The sequence below is a fragment of the Nematostella vectensis genome, chromosome 13 (assembly GCF_932526225.1).
Source record: "Nematostella vectensis chromosome 13, jaNemVect1.1, whole genome shotgun sequence".
NCBI classification, from domain to species: Eukaryota; Metazoa; Cnidaria; class Anthozoa; order Actiniaria; family Edwardsiidae; genus Nematostella; species Nematostella vectensis.
The window spans coordinates 10,258,342-10,277,272 of NC_064046.1; the positions used below are offsets into that span (position 1 = coordinate 10,258,342).

The window sequence follows — 18,931 nt, forward strand, 5'->3', positions numbered from 1 at the left end:
ATGAAACATATATTTGTTTCTTATTCTATTTGTTTTGATGAAAATGGTTGATTTTAGGGTCTTTTGCAGCGAAAAATGACGGCATGATATTATTGATCAAGAACTACAAATACCGCCAGAGCCATTGCAACCGATTTTCGTTCCCAGATGGGGTCTTTTTGCCACTCTGTCATAGGCTAGTCTCTGTTTCCATGGCGACGCCCGGGGTACTTGCGTTGGTAATGATGATATTGTTAACCCTCACCCCTCTACCATATGATCGCCTGGTACCTCCCGTCACGCATGTAACGCAATAGGCGTCTGATACGCTTTTCCTACACCCGTCACGCATGTAATGCAATGGGCGTTAGACGATTACAAGTACTTTTTCTTCTGACGTCGAAACATCTGTAACGCAATGGGCCTCCGTTAAGGTTTCCTCCTCTACGTGTCATGTTTTGCGAATAGGGTTCGGTAGAAACGTGGGACGATTATGTATGCATATTCTTGCAAGGTAAATCTAATGCGCTATTTTGATACTACATTTATAGTTCAATGTTCTAGGTTCGGTGCGCAAATCTAATTTGGTGCTAGAAGTTAAGTTTTGAGAATCATAGCTTAAGATCCATGTTCTATCGTAAGCCCTCCCATCTAAAGTTCGCAATTTGCCACCTTATCCTTCTACCTCTCATGCCCTATTCATAGGAGACATCGCAGTATTATCTTTAGATCAGGGCGGGGGGGTAGTTGAGCTCAGGCCATGACGTAAACACCAACCCCCTCCCACCCCCCACTCCCTCCCGGGAAAACAAAGTTGCTATCAATAAACTCTCTTCCTTCTGCGGCCATCTAACTGGACTACATGTAGCCGCCGAGTCAGCTACTTTGTAACGTGTGCCTAATCTTCTAAGATTTCGCCAAACTCAGCCACGCTTCCTCTAAAACACGCCGAAAATAGACACCAGATAAGCCCCGGTGATTTAATCAACTGAATTCGGGAGATTGTAAAGTATTTTGACATGAGGATTTCCTGAAGGAAGCGCCGAAAGAAAACCATAATAGGGACCTTATGACAACGATATCGAAATTAATGTGTTCGCACTCAACGTTCAATCCCTAACAAATTGCAATGGGATAAGCGAACTCAGTAATGGGAGTTACAGGGTAAACGTTCGTGTCTTCCATTATGACCGTGAGAGTTTTCACGTCGTGGTTTGATGGACGACGGCTGAAATATATCAGACAAAACATATTTCCCATGCTTCTATTAAATTCATAATTTCATGGAATACCGCTGTACACTAGTACCCATTCCTTTTTCCTAACCTTGTTCCAAAAGACGAGCCAAGTAACAGGATGACTCGGCCCCTTTTGACAAGAAATCTTACCCCACAGACAAATGCCCCTCTTTGTGGAAGATGTACGTTTAGTAAACAACTTCAAACCCTTCTCTCGGGTCAACCACAGCACAGGAATCCGTCTTTTGAATTTAGATAACAAGGGAAGGTCCCTCTAGCAAAGTCCCTAAAGGGATCAACAAAAAGAAACTTCAAGAAAAGGAATTAACTTTCCTGTTATTAAAGAGAGCACACCAAATCTGATACAGGAGTAATCATATCTATTTAGCGTTAATGAAATACCCTCTCAACAAGAGATTTTTATTATACATTCATAAAGCTTATCTCACACTTTATTTCAAATGAAAAATGTTACAAGACAGTTATATTAAAATATCACATCCATCGAACTCCAACAGTACATAAAAAAAAACAATTCAATATCTCCTAAGCTTTTGCCTTTCTGCCTGTGTCTTAAGGGGGCTTTATGTAGTTTTGATTTGTTGTTTAGATTTTGTCCCTCGTGCTGATGGGGCAGCATGTTACCATGGCGAATCCTCTGTCACAGTAGCACAGTACATCAAGATTGACAGCTCTATTTTTTTCGATGCAAGTACCATGGGCAATGAAGTAATTGAGAGAAGGCGGGAATACAACATAATCTGAAAAAAAAAATAGAAATCACGTCGTCTTATGAATGTCATAATTACATGGAAAAGAAAAATTTTGTTCTCCCTCGTTTGACTTATCCTCTTCTTATTTACAAGCTGGAAGGGCCGTATTATTTTTATTTTTAGACTCTTAAACTTGAATTTTCGCCTGTTTGATTGACTAGTTCATGTAAATGGTTAGACACTGTATCCATGACCGCGTGCAAAGACAGGACTAGTTGGATTTGTATCATAACTTACTTGAAATGTTATATCAGTCCTCCCAGTCAATAGTCATCATCATCAGAATCAAACACACGCCTCCTGTCAAACTGAGCACAAACATACTGTACAATCAATGGCAGGACACATACAATGCTGTACAATCAATGGCAAGATACATACAGTACTGTACAATCAATGGCAAGATACATACATTACTGTACAATCAATGTCAAGCTACATACAGTACTGTACAATCAATGGGAAGACACATACAGTACTGTACAATCAATGGCAAGATACATACAGTACTGTACAATCAATGGCAAGATACATACAGTACTGTACCATCAATGGCAAGATACATACAGTACTGTACAATCAATGGCAAGATACATACAGTACTGTACAATCAATGGCAAGATACATACAGTACTGTACAATCAATGGCAAGATACATACAGTACTGTACAATCAATGGCAAGATACATACAGTACTGTACAATCAATGGCAAGATACATACAGTACTGTACAATCAATGGCAAGATACATACAGTACTGTACAATCAATGGCAGGACACATACAGTACTGTACAATCAATGGCAAGATACATACAGTACTGTACAATCAATGGCAAGATACATACAGTACTGTACAATCAATGGCAAGATACATACAGTATTGTACAATCAATGGCAAGATACATACAGTACTGTACAATCAATGGCAGGACACATACAGTACTGTACAATCAATGGCATGATACATACAGTACTGTACAATCAATGGCAAGATACATACAGTACTGTACAATCAATGGTAAGATACATACAGTACTGTACAATCAATGGCAAGATACATACAGTACTGTACAATCAATGGCAAGATACATACAGTACTGTACAATCAATGGCAAGATACATACAGTACTGTACAATCAATGGCATGATACATACAGTATTGTACAATCAATGGCAAGATACATACAGTACTGTACAATCAATGGCAGGACACATACAGTACTGTACAATCAATGGCAAGATACATACAGAACTGTACAATCAATGGCAATATACATACAGTACTGTACAATCAATGGCAAGATACATACAGTACTGTACAATCAATGGCAAGATACATACAGTACTGTACAATCAATGGCAAGATACATACATTACTGTACAATCAATGTCAAGCTACATACAGTACTGTACAATCAATGGGAAGACACATACAGTACTGTGCAATCAATGGCAAGATACATACAGTACTGTACAATCAATGGCAAGATACATACAGTACTGTACAATCAATGGCAAGATACATACAGTACTGTACAATCAATGGCAAGATACATACAGTACTGTACAATCAATGGCAGGACACATACAGTACTGTACAATCAATGGCAAGATACATACAGTACTGTACAATCAATGGCAAGATACATACAGTACTGTACAATCAATGGCAAGATACATACAGTATTGTACAATCAATGGCAAGATACATACAGTACTGTACAATCAATGGCAGGACACATACAGTACTGTACAATCAATGGCATGATACATACAGTACTGTACAATCAATGGCAAGATACATACAGTACTGTACAATCAATGGTAAGATACATACAGTACTGTACAATCAATGGCAAGATACATACAGTACTGTACAATCAATGGCAAGATACATACAGTACTGTACAATCAATGGCAAGATACATACAGTACTGTACAATCAATGGCATGATACATACAGTATTGTACAATCAATGGCAAGATACATACAGTACTGTACAATCAATGGCAGGACACATACAGTACTGTACAATCAATGGCAAGATACATACAGAACTGTACAATCAATGGCAAGATACATACAGTACTGTACAATCAATGGCAAGATACATACAGTACTGTACAATCAATGGCAAGATACATACAATACTGTACAATCAATGGTACAATACATACAGTACTGTACACTCAATGGCAAGATACATACAGTACTGTACAATCAATGGCAAGATACATACAGTACTGTACAATCAATGGCAAGATACATACAGTACTGTACAATCAATGGCATGATACATACAGTACTCTACAATCAATGGCAAGATACATACAATACTGTACAATCAATGGCAATATACATACAGTACTGTACCATCAATGGCAAGATACATACAATACTGTACAATCAATGGGAAGACACATACAGTACTGTACCATCAATGGCAAGATACATACAGTACTGTACAATCAATGGCAAGAGCAGGGTTCGTACAATTTTCCACAAGTAAAATTCAAGGTGCTTTCAAGCACTTTTTCAAGGACTTTAGTAGAAATGACAAGGACTTCAAAACGAAAATAGACGACAGTTGTACTCTTTGAAACATACTCAAGCATCGTGACTTATTGGTGAACAACTTTTTTTTAAACAGTGATTTTAAGCAAACTTTTACCTAAAGATTTTTGTGAGATTCTCAAACTTTTCGTCTTCTATGAAAACCTTTAGCTTTTACTTAGCTTTTCTAGCACAGATTCACATTGCATTTGACTTAGTGAGGAGGGTTTCCCTTTCTACAGGTTTTTCTTGCATTTTAGCTTACGGCATCTAAAAATCTTCTCCTGGCCCTTCTCTAGTCTTGTCGCATCTAGCAGCGCCTCACTATAGTCGAGTTTAGCAATCCCACCGATAGCTGACACGATTCTTAAGCTTCTTTATTCAGGTTTTCAACCATCAACTGGCAATTTACAGAGAAGCCTCTTTCGACACTTGCCTGACTGTGAGAGAATGTCAATAGCACCTTAACAAGCCCTCCCCTAGTCTTGTCGCATCTAGCAGCGCCTCACTATATTCGAGTTTAGCAATCCCACCGATAGCTGACATGATTCTAAAAGCTTCTTTATTCAGGTTTTCAACCATCAACTGGCAATTTACAGAGAAGCCTCTTTCGACACTGGCCTGACCGTGAGAGAATGTCAATAGCATCTTAACAAGCTTTCACAGTACGTTTTCAAATACAACCTTTCCAGGCTAGGTGCTGTAAGAAGAACACATTCAGCCCTTCTAGCTTGTAGGGAAGGCGAATGGTCAATCCGAGAATAGTTCAGAGACGGCGAGAGGGCAGTTTTGAAAATCAGAGAAAACAAGATCTTGCTTTTCTAAAGATCCGAGAACAAGAAGTCGAATCGCTGGAAAATTCAATATATCTAGCGATCATTCGCCACACCTCTTGTAGTAAAAATCCATGAAGATCGCCTTCTGAGCTTGCTCAGTTCCTCCGTAAACCAGCACATCACATGAGTTACATTAAGTTTCAAAATTATATTATATTATTGGTTCAAATCAAACTTTAAAAAGGCAGTGCTCGGCGGAAAATAGCTTGCAGATCCGCTGGCTGCCGGGGCCTAATGAATCCCCTGCGTGCTTGTAGCCAACCACTGTCATAAGTAAGAGCTTGAACTTGGAGAAGAGCACTTGCTTTTACGAAAGGGTAGTAAGGCGCGGTTGTTCGGTTTTTCGTATTTTATTCCGCAGGATTGCTGTTTCTCTAGACTGCGCAGTTTACGGATATTGACTTATTTTGACGTTTTTCTGTGCGGTTTCTGTTTTTTGCGGTTTTCAGGGTTTTCACACCCCACTTACGCCCATCCCCCTTTTACTGTACAATCCGTGTAGGATCTAGGCAAACCCTGTCCGGCCATGAGTTGTAATTCTTTATCTTGTACATCCTGACAATGTTTCCTTCACCTCGGTGTCTTTTGTTAGATTCTTTATCTTGTACATCCTGACAATGTTTCCTTCCGCCTCGGTGTCTTTTGTAACATTCTTTATCTTGTACATCCTGACAATGTTTCCTTCGCCTCGGCGTCTTTTGTAACATTCTTTATCTTGTACATCCTTACAATGTTTCCTGTTACAATGTCTTTCTGCTCCCACCAGAACTTGACATCATTAACAAGGCCAAAAAAAAACCTACACGCTAACAGCTAGCCACTTGTTTTCCTGCTTCAAAATCGGGTAACCTAAACTACAGAACTGCGGCCAAAATGATATATAGCAAGTGCTAGCAAACCATATATTTGGCTGGATTTGCGATAAATCTACATTCCACATAAAAATTTTTGTTTATTTAAAAAAATATTTTTCAAGGACTTTCAAGGGCTGTTGTTAAGAATTCGAGCACTTTCCAGACCTTGAATTTCACATTTTAAAAATCAAGTACTTTCAAGGTTTTCAAGGACTTGTACGAACCCTGAAGATACAAATCCCCCCAAAAATTGCAGGCAGCCTTCAAACGTGATAAAAATCGATCAACTGAAATATCCTCTAAAAAAAAGAAAGTAAACACAGACGCTTTGCAATGGCAAGATACAAATCCCCCAAAAAATTTAAGCAGCCTCCAAAAGCAAGAAAAATCAAGCAACTGAAATACTGTATCACCTAAAAATAAACAATGAAATGGCAAAGAAACTAAACACAGCTGCTTTGTGATTTGAAAAATAAATTGTGATGTCAAAAAATTGTGCACACGCCTCTAACCACTTACTGTAAACCTAAAATTCCTCCCCTTCGCATTTGACTAGTACCTGGTCTTACCTCCTGATGATAAACCTTGTGCTAGAATACACGTAGTGTTGCTTTACATTTCGAAGAGCTCTAAGAAATATCCCACCTTTCCATTTTGTAACTCTATATATTTGTTTTTGTCATCCCCATTCTTGCCATTCCACGCCATCATATATGTTCCACATTTTCCTCCCTTCCAGATTATCTATCTACCTAACACCCCTTCCCCCCCACCACCACCACCCACCCACCCCAGGTGCTTTGGTACGAATACCCGCCTTCAACCGAAAACTAAAATATCTAAAAGTAAGTCCCTAAAACTGCTGGCACCCCTGGGGTATACAGTGTGCCGGGGGGTCCACCCTGTAAGATTAGTTATTCCAGGCATATGTACCTTAACTGTGGTTTTCTGGGCTTTGTCCTGCACTTTCTCTAGTAATCCAACTAACTGTGTCTCACCAACCTGACAATGCCAAGAAATTGAACAAAATACATAACAAGAAGTGAAATGAATTTAAGAAACAGATGAAATTATTATAAATTTGACCATGCGTATAACTTAGCCAATAAAGTTCCTTAGTTACTGTTGTCAAGTAGTATAAGTGGTTGACAGATAACATTTATACATTACTTAGATAAAGCAATGTTTTCTGTTCTTTAAAGCTCCTTCTTCACAATATTATGGATGTGACTATTCTCGTAATGTGAAAGGTTTGCAGGTTGCAAATATGTCCTTGAGGAGTTGGGGAAAGAGAAATAAAATATAATTCGAATATTTTGAGGACCACAAATCTGTATAGAAAATGGACACAGACGAGAGAGATAACAACAAGGGTAAAGAATTTGATCACAAACACAACACAACTGAGGAAAATCATGACTGACTAGATACTGTAATAAGAGAACACCACTCCCTCTAGTGTCATTCCTTAGTAAATCTATAGTGACCAACTAAGAACGACATATGAGGAACAACAATGGTGTGGTCTTTTACAGTGGCAAGTGTTTATCAAAGGGGAGAAACGATTTCAAGCTTTCTATACTTTGTTAGCAAATTTGAAACTGTTAGCAAATTTGAAACACATGGCAGTGTTGAACGAAAGTTATGGCAGCCTTTTAGGTACTGATCAGAAAAATCAATCAATAATAATCAATAACCCATTATTACAAGCAGATAGTATGGTGAAGCAACAGTATGTGTTTAAAGGGTTGTGCTTTAGCTTGATTTGGTATCCAAATGTGATGCCAATTTCAGGGTGAAGCCTTTGAAATAAATAAAAAAGGTAATGTACAGGAAAAATAAAAAAATAAAAAAACAAACTCATTTCTGCCATAGAGCTCAGTAAGAAATAAGATCTTATCAGTAAGGTCTTCTATGTTACCTTTCCACCAACTTGACCACTTCTAGCCATCTGTATCAGCATATTCTCAACCATCCGGGCCTTTTCAGGCTTTACCAAGGCTATGCTGTTTACTGTTAAACATGAAAGACAAAAAAAACTGACAATCTGATTGAAATCAAGAAAACTGGAATTTATACCTGTAAAAAACAAAACAAATCACTTTTGTAAACTAATAGGTGTAATGGTACATAATATATGTACAACATTCATTATGTACATAGCATAGGTATTGAGGAAATAGTTGATGTCTCCTAAAGTATGCTATAATTTTGTGAAAGGCAATAAGAAAAGCTACAGTCAGAGGACATATTATAAGAAACATCATTTCCAAAATTGTCAGACAAATATTTCCAGCACAACCCGTGACCACCGGAAATATGTATGGAATATTTGTTCTGACCAATCACTAGCAAGACATTCAAACAGTCAATTGGAAACATATCTCATTAAGTCATTAAGCCTAAATTCTAATATCTGATTTGCCAGAAGACAATCAACATTACACACATATTTTAAGTCTTTACAGTTTTACTGGTTGCGCTGTAACATAACTGATATAAGCAATATAATATATGATATTAGTAGTTTAAAAGTTTTAAACAGTGCTTTGATTTCCTTTCTTTATTTTCAGTTATGCACAAACTGCATTGTAGCACACTATGTGGAATTCAACTGGTAAGAATGGCCAATCTACTTCCATCTTGCCCTAGCAGACTGATCACTGGTTGTTGTGGTACTTACATCTTGCCCTAGCAGACTGATCACTGGTTGTATTGGTACTTACATCTTGCCCTAGCAGACTGATCCAAGATTTGGGTAAGCATGGCATTTCTCATCTCCATCTCCCTAGAAATATTCAAGAAAAAACATTAATTGAAGAGTTAATTAGTTGAGCTAACATCCATATCTTTTTTGTGATAGTTACAGTAAAAATATAGGGAGCTTTTGTAAGTATAAAAAATATGAGAATATATTACATCCATTTTCAGTCCAATGTGCTACCTGTGCTGTTTGTTTTCAAAACACAACTGTCTTTTTGTTGGACATCAATCAAGACTTTTGAATTCTTCCAATTCTGCTTCTGTCACAGCTTTAGACTGTTTACAACCAAAACAATGTGATAGAAGATTGCCCTAGTTACCGTCAATGATAAAATACTGATAAACACAAAGCCAACAATTAAATAAAGCTCTAATTGTTTCTGAGGTTTGCACTTTCTATATAGTGTATATTTACATATGTAACTCACGGCTGTTTTATTGAGGACCCGGTGCTTTTCAGCACTCTCTCATTGGTTAGCGGTCTAACTGGGAAATGGCTTCTGTCACCAAAAACTATTTGTAACTCAGAAACGCATAGCACAAGGTGCGTGTGTAAATGAAAACAGGTATAACTCAACCACAATATTGAAATCAATGCAATGCAACTTCTCTGTCTCTTGCCATGCAGTATTGATAAACCCAGATTCTAACTTTTTACTGACTCCTATTCCTAAGGCAAGTAATCCCAGTATTAAAAATTTAATTCAAGGTTTAAGATTTCTATCGGAATAACTTCACAAATTTTTCTAAAAACATAAAAATTAAGCATGTATTTTCAAATACGAAATTCAAAACCCAGAAACATAGAAATCAGTTAATGCATAGTCATATCTCTTACTATAAGTGCCTAATACTTCAGCTGACATCAAACGCCGAGAAAGTACAAAAAATCAAAAGAGATTTGTGTCACACCTATGGGCATTCTCCATTTGCTGTTGTTGCTGTTGTTGCATTTGCGCTGGATCCTGCCCCTAGAGAAGTTATCAGAGGCATATTAAAGCAACTAATTCACGTATACATTGACACAATTTGCGAGCAATACCCCCATCTGTTGTTGTAACTCTGCCATTCGTTTGGCTCTGAGAGCGGCAAGTTCTGGGTCGTCCGCCATCTTGGAATTTTTAAGCCTCGATACCAAGTTGAAGAAATATACTAAGGGAGGGAGGGCAGAATTTGATTTTGAATCCTTTGTTTATTGATTTCGTTTTCTTCTATAAAAATGATGTTGATGACTGTTGATGATTGTGAGCTTGCGCTTATCCCTCAGCTAATGTTGTGTTGTCATTTTATTCGTTTGGGAGAAATTTATGATTTATTGATTTCATAGGGAAATTGATTTCATATATGAGCCCCTCTTTCAAAGGAACTAAATAATCGCATTTGTTACGGAAAATATAGCGTTAGTTTATTTATTCCCTCATAGATTAATCGATTTACTTACTGATTTGGATATCTGATTCTGCTTAATTTTCTCGCGTACTTAAATTCGCGATTTAAAAAAATTCCGTGCTTCTTCCCCCAGTATTCCAAGTGTGAACTTTAGAAGCACACTAGCATACACACATTGGCACCAGTCGGGCCAAGACGGGACGCTAGCACAGTCTATTACCCGTGCAGTTCGGCAACCATGGACAGCTGTTTCGTCCTTATTAGGACTCGTCAGCATGGCATAGCCGGTTTGCCTCAGTTAAACTTCATCGGCAAAAAAACTGCAGGGCGACTTCGACTCGAACGAAGTGCTTTAAACCACAGCTCAGATCCATGTGGGATCTAGAGCTGCGACCGGGCTAGCGTGATGCCAATTGTGCGAATCACGCATGCGACCTTTGCTAGTCTAAAACTCCGTCGGATAGCCAAACTATCCTTGCGAGTATGTATACATAAATGTGAACTTTAGAAGCACACTAGCATACACACAGTGGCACCAGTCGGGCCAAGACGGGACGCTAGCACAGTCTATTACCCGTGCAGTTCGGCAACCATGGACAGCTGTTTCTTCCTTATTAGGACTCGTCAGCATGGCATAGCCGGTTTGCCTCAGTTAAACTTCATCGGCAAAAAAACTGCAGGGCGACTTCGACTCGAACGAAGTGCTTTAAACCACAGCTCAGATCCATGGTGGCAGCCCTGTCATTGACTACAAAGTGGAAGTCGACCAAGTAAAGCTTGCCCGTGAGGGGGTTACAGGGGTACCTGTTGTCATAGCTGGACTGACAAGAGACACAGAGTACACTGTGAAAGTGTTTGCTCGGAACGTGGTCGGTTATGGCGAGGATGGCACGATTACTATCCGAACAAAACGACAAGGTAAGAAACTCGTCTAGCCATGAACGACCTCACCTCACCTCTCCTCATATAATCATGCCTTTTTATTTCTTAGTCCCGCCAAGGTCTCCAGGGTTAACGATCAAACCAAATGCAACAACCAGATAAATGTTAGTATAAACATACTTTACATTTTTTTCGATTGTTATTATAAATGTTAGCATTTCCCCTCCTGAAAAATATTATGACAAGTGTTTCATCTGGGACTAAAAGAATGAAACCATTTTGCAAGTAGTTAATGCTTTAAACTTTTCATTTCCACGCATATTACCTTCACTATCTGCAGAAGAAGTACCATTTATAAGGATATAGATACAAAAAAAAGTGGTAATTGTCTTTTTATTTTCGGCTAAGTTCAAGTCAGCTATGCCTAACGAAAACTGTCATAACATTTGTGATATTACGGAAACCCTGAAGGCATTTATATCATGATGAATGATATATTGTCTAAAATAGAAATAATTCATTTTCTTCTCCCTTTTAACATATTATTCCTTTATAGACCGAATATTGTTTTACCGAAGATATTTCATTAACAAATCAGCGAAATAAATGAAAAAATCCTCGTTCAAAAATAAGTAGCAATATCTCGAATAACTTAAAATTCATAAAATTTTATGTCCCCCTTCTCCCCAGGTGCCATGGTACGAATACCCGCTTTTAACCAACAACTGACATCACTACTATCCAATATATTGGCTGAATCTGTTTCTCATACCCATGAAAACCCTCAGAAATCACAAAGATTACCACCAATCATCAGGTTATGTTAGTCTACTATCTAAATATATCATCTACCGTTTTTCTTACTATAAACTTTATTCCCAGTCTTCATTACACTCAAGCAAAAGTACACGGTTATCAAGAATAAATACGTTTCTCTCGTCCACAATAGGTGTAACCCTTACTTCAACATGTCACATAAAAACTTCACCTTTTTACTGTCTTATGCAACAAAGTTCGTTTTCTGCCAAACAAATCTACAGTGTAGCAGATAAACACCATGGGATTCCAGCAGAACCAAAACACGACCACCATCCAAGGGAGATAAGCAAACGTCGATCCTTCAGTATTGTCCTCGCATTTCATTCCATTCAAGAAACTCTGCAAGCAACTCCACGCCACATGCACCTGCAAATCCGCCATCTTCTTTCACCATACATACCACGTGATGTTTCCGGAAATAATCCAACCGGAAATAAAATAGCGCACGCGTTCAAAACGAGCACGCGCTTTGCAAACCGTTGTAAACTGTTATCACGTACACTCTCCACTTTTTCAAAAACCACTTAACTGTAAACCACGCTTACAACAAGGTAAGAAATAATGTTTTCCAAATAATTTCATCCTTTTTAACTTCGATAACTATTTTATTAGCGCCCAAATACATTTGTACTTTACAACATAACAAGTACTTACAATTCTTAACACACCACACCATCCACTTCCCTAAAGCAGCCTTACGTTGACGTGTAGGGTTAAGGTGAATTGGCTAGCCACTCATTCACTTTGAAACACGTCTCAAATGCGAACTTTTTCCTTACTAGGTATCTCCATCTTTCCTCCTCCCCCTAGCATCCCCCGGCTCCCAGTTTCCATTCTCCCCGTCGCATTTGACTAGTACTTGGTCTTACCTCCTGATGATAAACCCTGTACTAGAGAACACGTGAGGCTGCTTAACCTTTCAAAGAGCTCTATGAAATATTCTATTCCTTATTTACCGCAATTTATAATACATTTATTTGCATGTTTATGAACTTTTGTTGTTTTCATTATATTTTAACTCACTTCTTTCTCCACCAGCGTGTACACCTTACCCCTTATCAGCCTTTTTGTTTTCCGGTCTATACCTCCCTACCCACTACCTCCTCCTTAATCTTCCCATTCACCCTATACGCCATGGTAAGAACAATTGCATCACTATCCCGTACACTCCTTATAGTCCATCTCCACTCAACATAGCATTATCCCCACAATGACCCTCCCGCCCTCACCCCTGCCACCTACCTCTACCCGTATCACAACCATTATTACCCGTTTATGCCCCCCTTCTCCCCAGGTGCCATGGTACGAATACCCGCTTTTAACCAAAAACAGGTTAGGGAATTTTTTCGTTACTGGCTTTTCATTTGGTTTCCGTGTTCACTTTAAGGGGTCTAGACAGACCTTCTTAGCCAAAAATTTGTTATCAGCTCGAGAAAACCCTCAGGCTGTTTCGTTAAAGCTGAACAAGGAGCTGGTGGCTAATAGGATTGCAGGCCCCTTTTCATCTGTTCTACTCCCTGGTTTCAGAGTTTCTCCCTTAGGCCTTTGACCTAAGATACACGTCTGATACACCATCTGTCTTTTCCCAAAGGGCTCTTCTGTCAATGACCAGATACCAAAAGAACATACTAGTGTCCACTTTGCGCAGATTGACGATGCCATAGCCTTAATACAGAGCTCGGGAATTGGATGATTCCTAGCTAAAACAGACATTAAAAATGCTTTTCGGATAATCCCTATTCATCCTGATGATCACAATTTGTTAGGCATGAAGTGGATGGGGCAATATTATTTCGATCGGGCAATGCCTATGGGGTGTGCTAGTTCATGTAAAACGTTTAAAAAATTTAGCTCTGCTATTCAGTGGATTGCCCAATACAAGGGCGGGATAAACAACATTCTGCATATCTTGGATGACTTTCTTATTATTGAACCTTCGCTCCTTGCATGTCAGTCAAGCTTAGAATGTGTCATTTTCTAGGCGTATCCTTGGCTCCCAAAAAGACTGCAGGTCCAGCTCAGATCCTTTCATTTGCTGGCATCGAGCTTGATACCGTACGCTCTATTGCTTGTCTCCCTGAAGACAAGCTGACCAGAAGTAGAGCACTTATTGACTCTTTCTTAAGTCGCAAGCGGGCCACCAAGCAGGAATAGCAGTCTTTGATAGGGTTTCTGAAATTCGAATGTACGGCAGAGCATTTCTTTGACGGCTCATTGATTTAGTCATAGGACTCGATAAGCCTTATTTTAAGGCCAAGCTCACAACTGAAGTTAAGAATGACCTTCGCATTTGGCATGATTTTCTGCAGTCTAACAATGGTCGTTCCTTTTTCCTTGATCGTAGATGGCCAGCCAACAAGATCTTGTGTCTCTATACAAATGCATCAGGTGCTATCGATTTTGGAGCTATATTTGGTAATTTGGATATAATAAATTCGGTCAATCTTTGGACTCACCTCTACCTATTACAAGACCTATCCTTAAGCTTATAATCAGCTCAGTAGCCTCGTTTTCATTATGAGGCATGCTTATTCAGAGCTATGTGCTTGCTAGCTTTTTATTGTATTTATGAGGGTTGGGGAGTTCACAGTGTCCTCAAAAGTCGCTCAGAACCAAGTCATACAATTTTCTGATATATCTCAGCTGGTAAGTCAGGGCTAGGTTGTTGTTTGAAAGTGCTGTTCCGCAGCTTCAAGCATCATTAAAATACCCGACCCTGCTCTATTCTGGTTAAGAAACAGGCTAACCCTAACATATGCCCAGTTCGCGGGTTGATGGATTATTTGGCCGTTAGGGGTTCAGCTCCTGGCCCCCTCTTTATGTCTATTCAAGGCCGTACCATATCTAGGTTTGAAAATGAACCATTTGAAACTTTTGAAGCTTAACCATTTAGATCCCTCGAAGTTCAAAGGCCATAGTTTTCGCATAGGAGCAGCCTCTTGCTCACAGTACTTGTCTTGTATAATTCAATGTTGAAGAAAAGCTCTTGATGCATAGGAGCAGCCTCTTATGTAGCAGAGGTATGTGTGATGCGCAGATTCGTCTCATGGGCCGCTGGAAATCCGAAGCTTTTTAGAAGTACAACATATCAGAGTTCCATGTTTGACTAGTTGCATGTAGCTGCTCCCCTAGTAGTGTATGGGGATCACTTGCAGGTGCAATGACTCCCCTTTGATTGCAGCAGTTAGTTGCGTATTGAGTCCTTTTAACAACAAGTTTATTTGCAGGAGCAATAATGCCGTGTTATGGGGACATTCGTTTAGTCCAGTCTATCTACGACTTTTTATGGGTACAGTTGGAACTAATTGCAATAGAATTTTTTCATAGGCATACGAACCAGTTAAGTGAGCTAGTTAACAGAAAAAAGTCCTCAAAAATCCCTTTGTCGGAACATGCCAAAAACGGACAATGAAAATTTCGACCAAAAACCACAGGGTGCCCGCGTCATTAAAAATGTATATATTTGAAACAATGGCAGGTCCCAGGGGTGTTGAGGTGTTCACGTGTGCTGTCGAGGCTGTAATTGAAACAGTCTTGGACATACCGTCATTTAAGACTGCCTCGATGAGCCAACTATACAGATATCTGTAAAGCTGGTTTATCGAGGCAGTCTTTAAGGACGGTGTCTGATGAGCTTGCAGCGCCTCGCATCTCATTGTGGTCTTTTCCTCTGATATTGAACATCAGAACAGGCGCCAAGGCAGTGTCAAATTCAGGGAAACCGAGTGTAGCAGTCTTAAGCGGTAGAAGTCGAGTTCCATCAATGGTGCTGCTGTTGGACAACGTCCGGCGGTTAACACAGCTTACTACTCTAGCCAGTACTGCTAGCAAGCCCATGGTGTACTCTGGCTTGAATGGTCTCTCCTTCTCCATGGGCTGAGTTAGTTTTGGGCCCTTCATGGAAGCAAGTGATTTGAAGGCGAGCTGTTTACTGACAGCTTCCTTTGCCAAGAAAGTAAGAGGTATAGGGTGGAGAGTTCCTAAATACGTCTGGGTTGTCTCAGCCGTCTTGCAGGGAAATGATGGTGTACCCGTCTTAGCAACATGCAGTGGAATTATGTCTTGTACTGCTTTCGCACCTAGGGATCTCGGCTCTTTTTCAGTGTCCAACAATTTCGGCGGTACAGGCGGAGCAGCTGTTTCAGCTCTAGCAGTCTCCAAAGTTCCTGGTCTAGGATCAACAGTAATTGGTCCCTTTTCCTTAACCCTTGGTGGCAAAGCCTCTTGTTGCCCTGCGGTTCTAGGTGATTCGTTTAGGTAACCCAATGGTATCCTCCCGGATTATGGCGCTGTGAGGATCCTCAAGTCACTGGTGATCGAAGCAGCGCTGGAAGATCTACAGTCGCGTGGTTCTACAGAGCCTGGAAAAAGAGCTTCCAGAATGTTTGGGATTACCGCCAAGCACTCATTACGTTTGAAATGATAACCGCGTGTTTGGTTGGTGACGCATCTTCATATGACACTGGAGCCATTTTCGCAGATTCTCAAGTCGGAAGAGATCTTGTCATCATTCGGATCTCCGTCGTCCCAGTTGACTGCTAAAACAGCCACCGTGACCATGGTCGCCATGACGACAAACGACACGAAAAAAGGATTGCACCATAGCGGTACTACTTCCAGTGCAGATGGCATTACCGCCAGGGCTGTTACCTTTGGAACCAGCAAGACTGCGATAAAAATAAAACAAAGAGATCAGCTATAAAACAAAATAAACAAAGCTCAATTTCCATAGAAACTTCAGAAATAATCAGCAAGGAGACAAGTGTAAACGTCTTTGAGACAATCACACATGTTGTAGAAAAAGACGCAGTGATCACCGACCATATGTCATATCATTTACTGACGTACAGGGGCCGGTTACTGAAAGCTCAGTTAGCAGTTCTCCCCAGATAAATCTATCCGTAGATAAATTGGGTTCCTGAAATAGCCGATAAAGCTATCCTCTGGTAAAGTAGCAGATAAAGTCAGCACAGGTCGAGAGGACCCGATAAGTCGCTATCTGCCGGGTTATTGGAAGAACACAGGGCTCCCAAGCCTGGAAATAAAACCCGGACAATTGGGATTTTAGAAATATAAAAACGTCAAATAAAACTAGATTATAAACCCTCCATCATCTATCTAGTTATAGGGTGTCGTTCGAAGATAATTATTAGCGCTATAAACATTTGATAACAAATGACATGTTAGGCCTGTGGTGATCCAGGCTCAGTGGGTTTTTGTAGTTTTTCGTACGTTTGCTTGAAGAAACAAGCCCTAATCCCAAGACATTAAGCGACGTCCACTATGTAAAACCGAAGCTCTTAATTTCAAGTTGGCGTTAATGGGAGACTAAAATAACTTTGCTTAGGAACCAGATTTCATCGGTCGAATAGCTATCCATAGCTATCCATCCGGCAAATTTAACCTACGGATAAGTTCCATCGGCAGATAAATTTATCTGACTTTTCAGGAACCGGCCCCAGGCGACTACAGTGGTATAATAACATTCAACTTACACCTGGTGGGTAAGTTATGTTATACACGTCACAGGGGAGGGTTATATGACTTGTGACTTCTTTACTCACCTGGCGTGTAAGTTGTGCTACACACGTCACAGGGGAGGGTTATATGATTTGTGCCTTTTTTACTCGCCTGGCGTGTAAGTTGTGTTATTATACACGTCACAGGGGAGGGTTATATGACTTGTGACTTCTTTACTCACCTGGCGTGTAGATTGTGTTGTTATAAACGTAAAAAGGGAAGGGTGGCTCCATACACTCTGTCCCGAAAATCTGCAAACAAATGGACACAGGTTACTCTTATTGTTATATTTTCATTTTCTTGAATTTTAATAAAAATTAATCATATTTGCTTACGTGTTGTACTGTATGTATATAGATAATATTGGTGGTTCATGTCAGATGACATCTCAACTGTAATATTGCATCTATATACATCAGATGGGCGTATCCAATCCCTCTGCCCCGAAGCTCTAAAATGAAAAGGACACAGCTTACTCTCACTCTTGTATTTTCATTTTCTGAAATTTTGACGCGAATGAATCAACACAGGGGGAAAGTCCTATGTACGTCTTTGTGAATGTACAGTAGTTTAGCTAATAGAGTTTGGAGTATTTGCCCTTCGTTGGTTTATTCCTGTTTCCACAACGCTCACGGTGACCACCTAGTGTCTCTATAACTACCCCCCCCCCCCCCCCCATGTAAAAGCGAAGCAGACAACGAGCCCCGTATGTCCTTTGTAAAATCGCGTATCCCCTCACGAGCTTCCCCCTCCTCTTTTCCCCGTTAGCTAAAAGTTTACAATAAGATTTGTTTTGACAACATTATTTGCCCGCACAAATGACTATTTTCGAGTTACAAGCGCCTACATTTTCTCACGCGGTTTTCGTATTCTGTACAGGTAGTCTATATAAACAAAAAACTATCAACTGTCTTTAGTAGACTGTTGCATAATTGAGAAGTATTCAATCATTTATAAATAATAAGAATATCTTTTTTTTTACTTTTTGTTGTTGCTGAGCAAATAAGCGATGAAACAAGCTATCAAGTAAATCATTTATTTAAAAAAACAAAGAATCAATTCAAGAATTATGCAACACTTACCGGGGAGAGAGCTTGGCTGTGAAAAAGCTGTAATTCCAAGAATTACTACTAAATAAATAAATCAAAAGGTTAAAAAAAACTGACAGTATCGCAAAAAAGGAACACATTCGAGAAAGCGCAGTGTCATTTTTTGTCAAATATCCCAAATTTCAACTCACCATTGCGCGACTCTGCCGCTCAACATTTTGGTAAATGTAATATTTGTAGATTTGGGTATACATGGTCTAGTATACCCAAAATG

General features: G+C 39.6%; 1 protein-coding gene across 2 annotated transcripts; it reads right to left on the bottom strand.

Annotated features, from left to right (window-relative positions):
- Positions 1–1,651: 1,651 nt before the first annotated feature.
- On the bottom strand, positions 1,652–10,150 carry LOC5513832 (programmed cell death protein 5). 2 transcript variants are annotated; one of them, XM_001634011.3, is made up of 7 exons: positions 10,041–10,149; positions 9,911–9,969; positions 8,962–9,023; positions 8,157–8,248; positions 7,169–7,237; positions 2,228–2,298; positions 1,652–1,978 (listed from the first exon to the last, which is right to left on the bottom strand). In XM_001634011.3, exons 1-6 carry the CDS (start codon positions 10,107–10,109, stop codon positions 2,254–2,256), a joined length of 396 nt encoding a protein of 131 aa, XP_001634061.1. In that variant the 5' UTR covers positions 10,110–10,149; the 3' UTR covers positions 1,652–1,978; positions 2,228–2,253. The 2 variants fall into 2 exon arrangements, with proteins under 2 accessions (XP_001634061.1, XP_048577056.1); XM_048721099.1 differs by lacking the exons at positions 1,652–1,978; positions 2,228–2,298 and adding an exon at positions 6,577–6,761 and having other exon boundaries at positions 7,066–7,237; positions 10,041–10,150.
- Between the last annotated feature and the right edge of the window lie 8,781 nt (positions 10,151–18,931).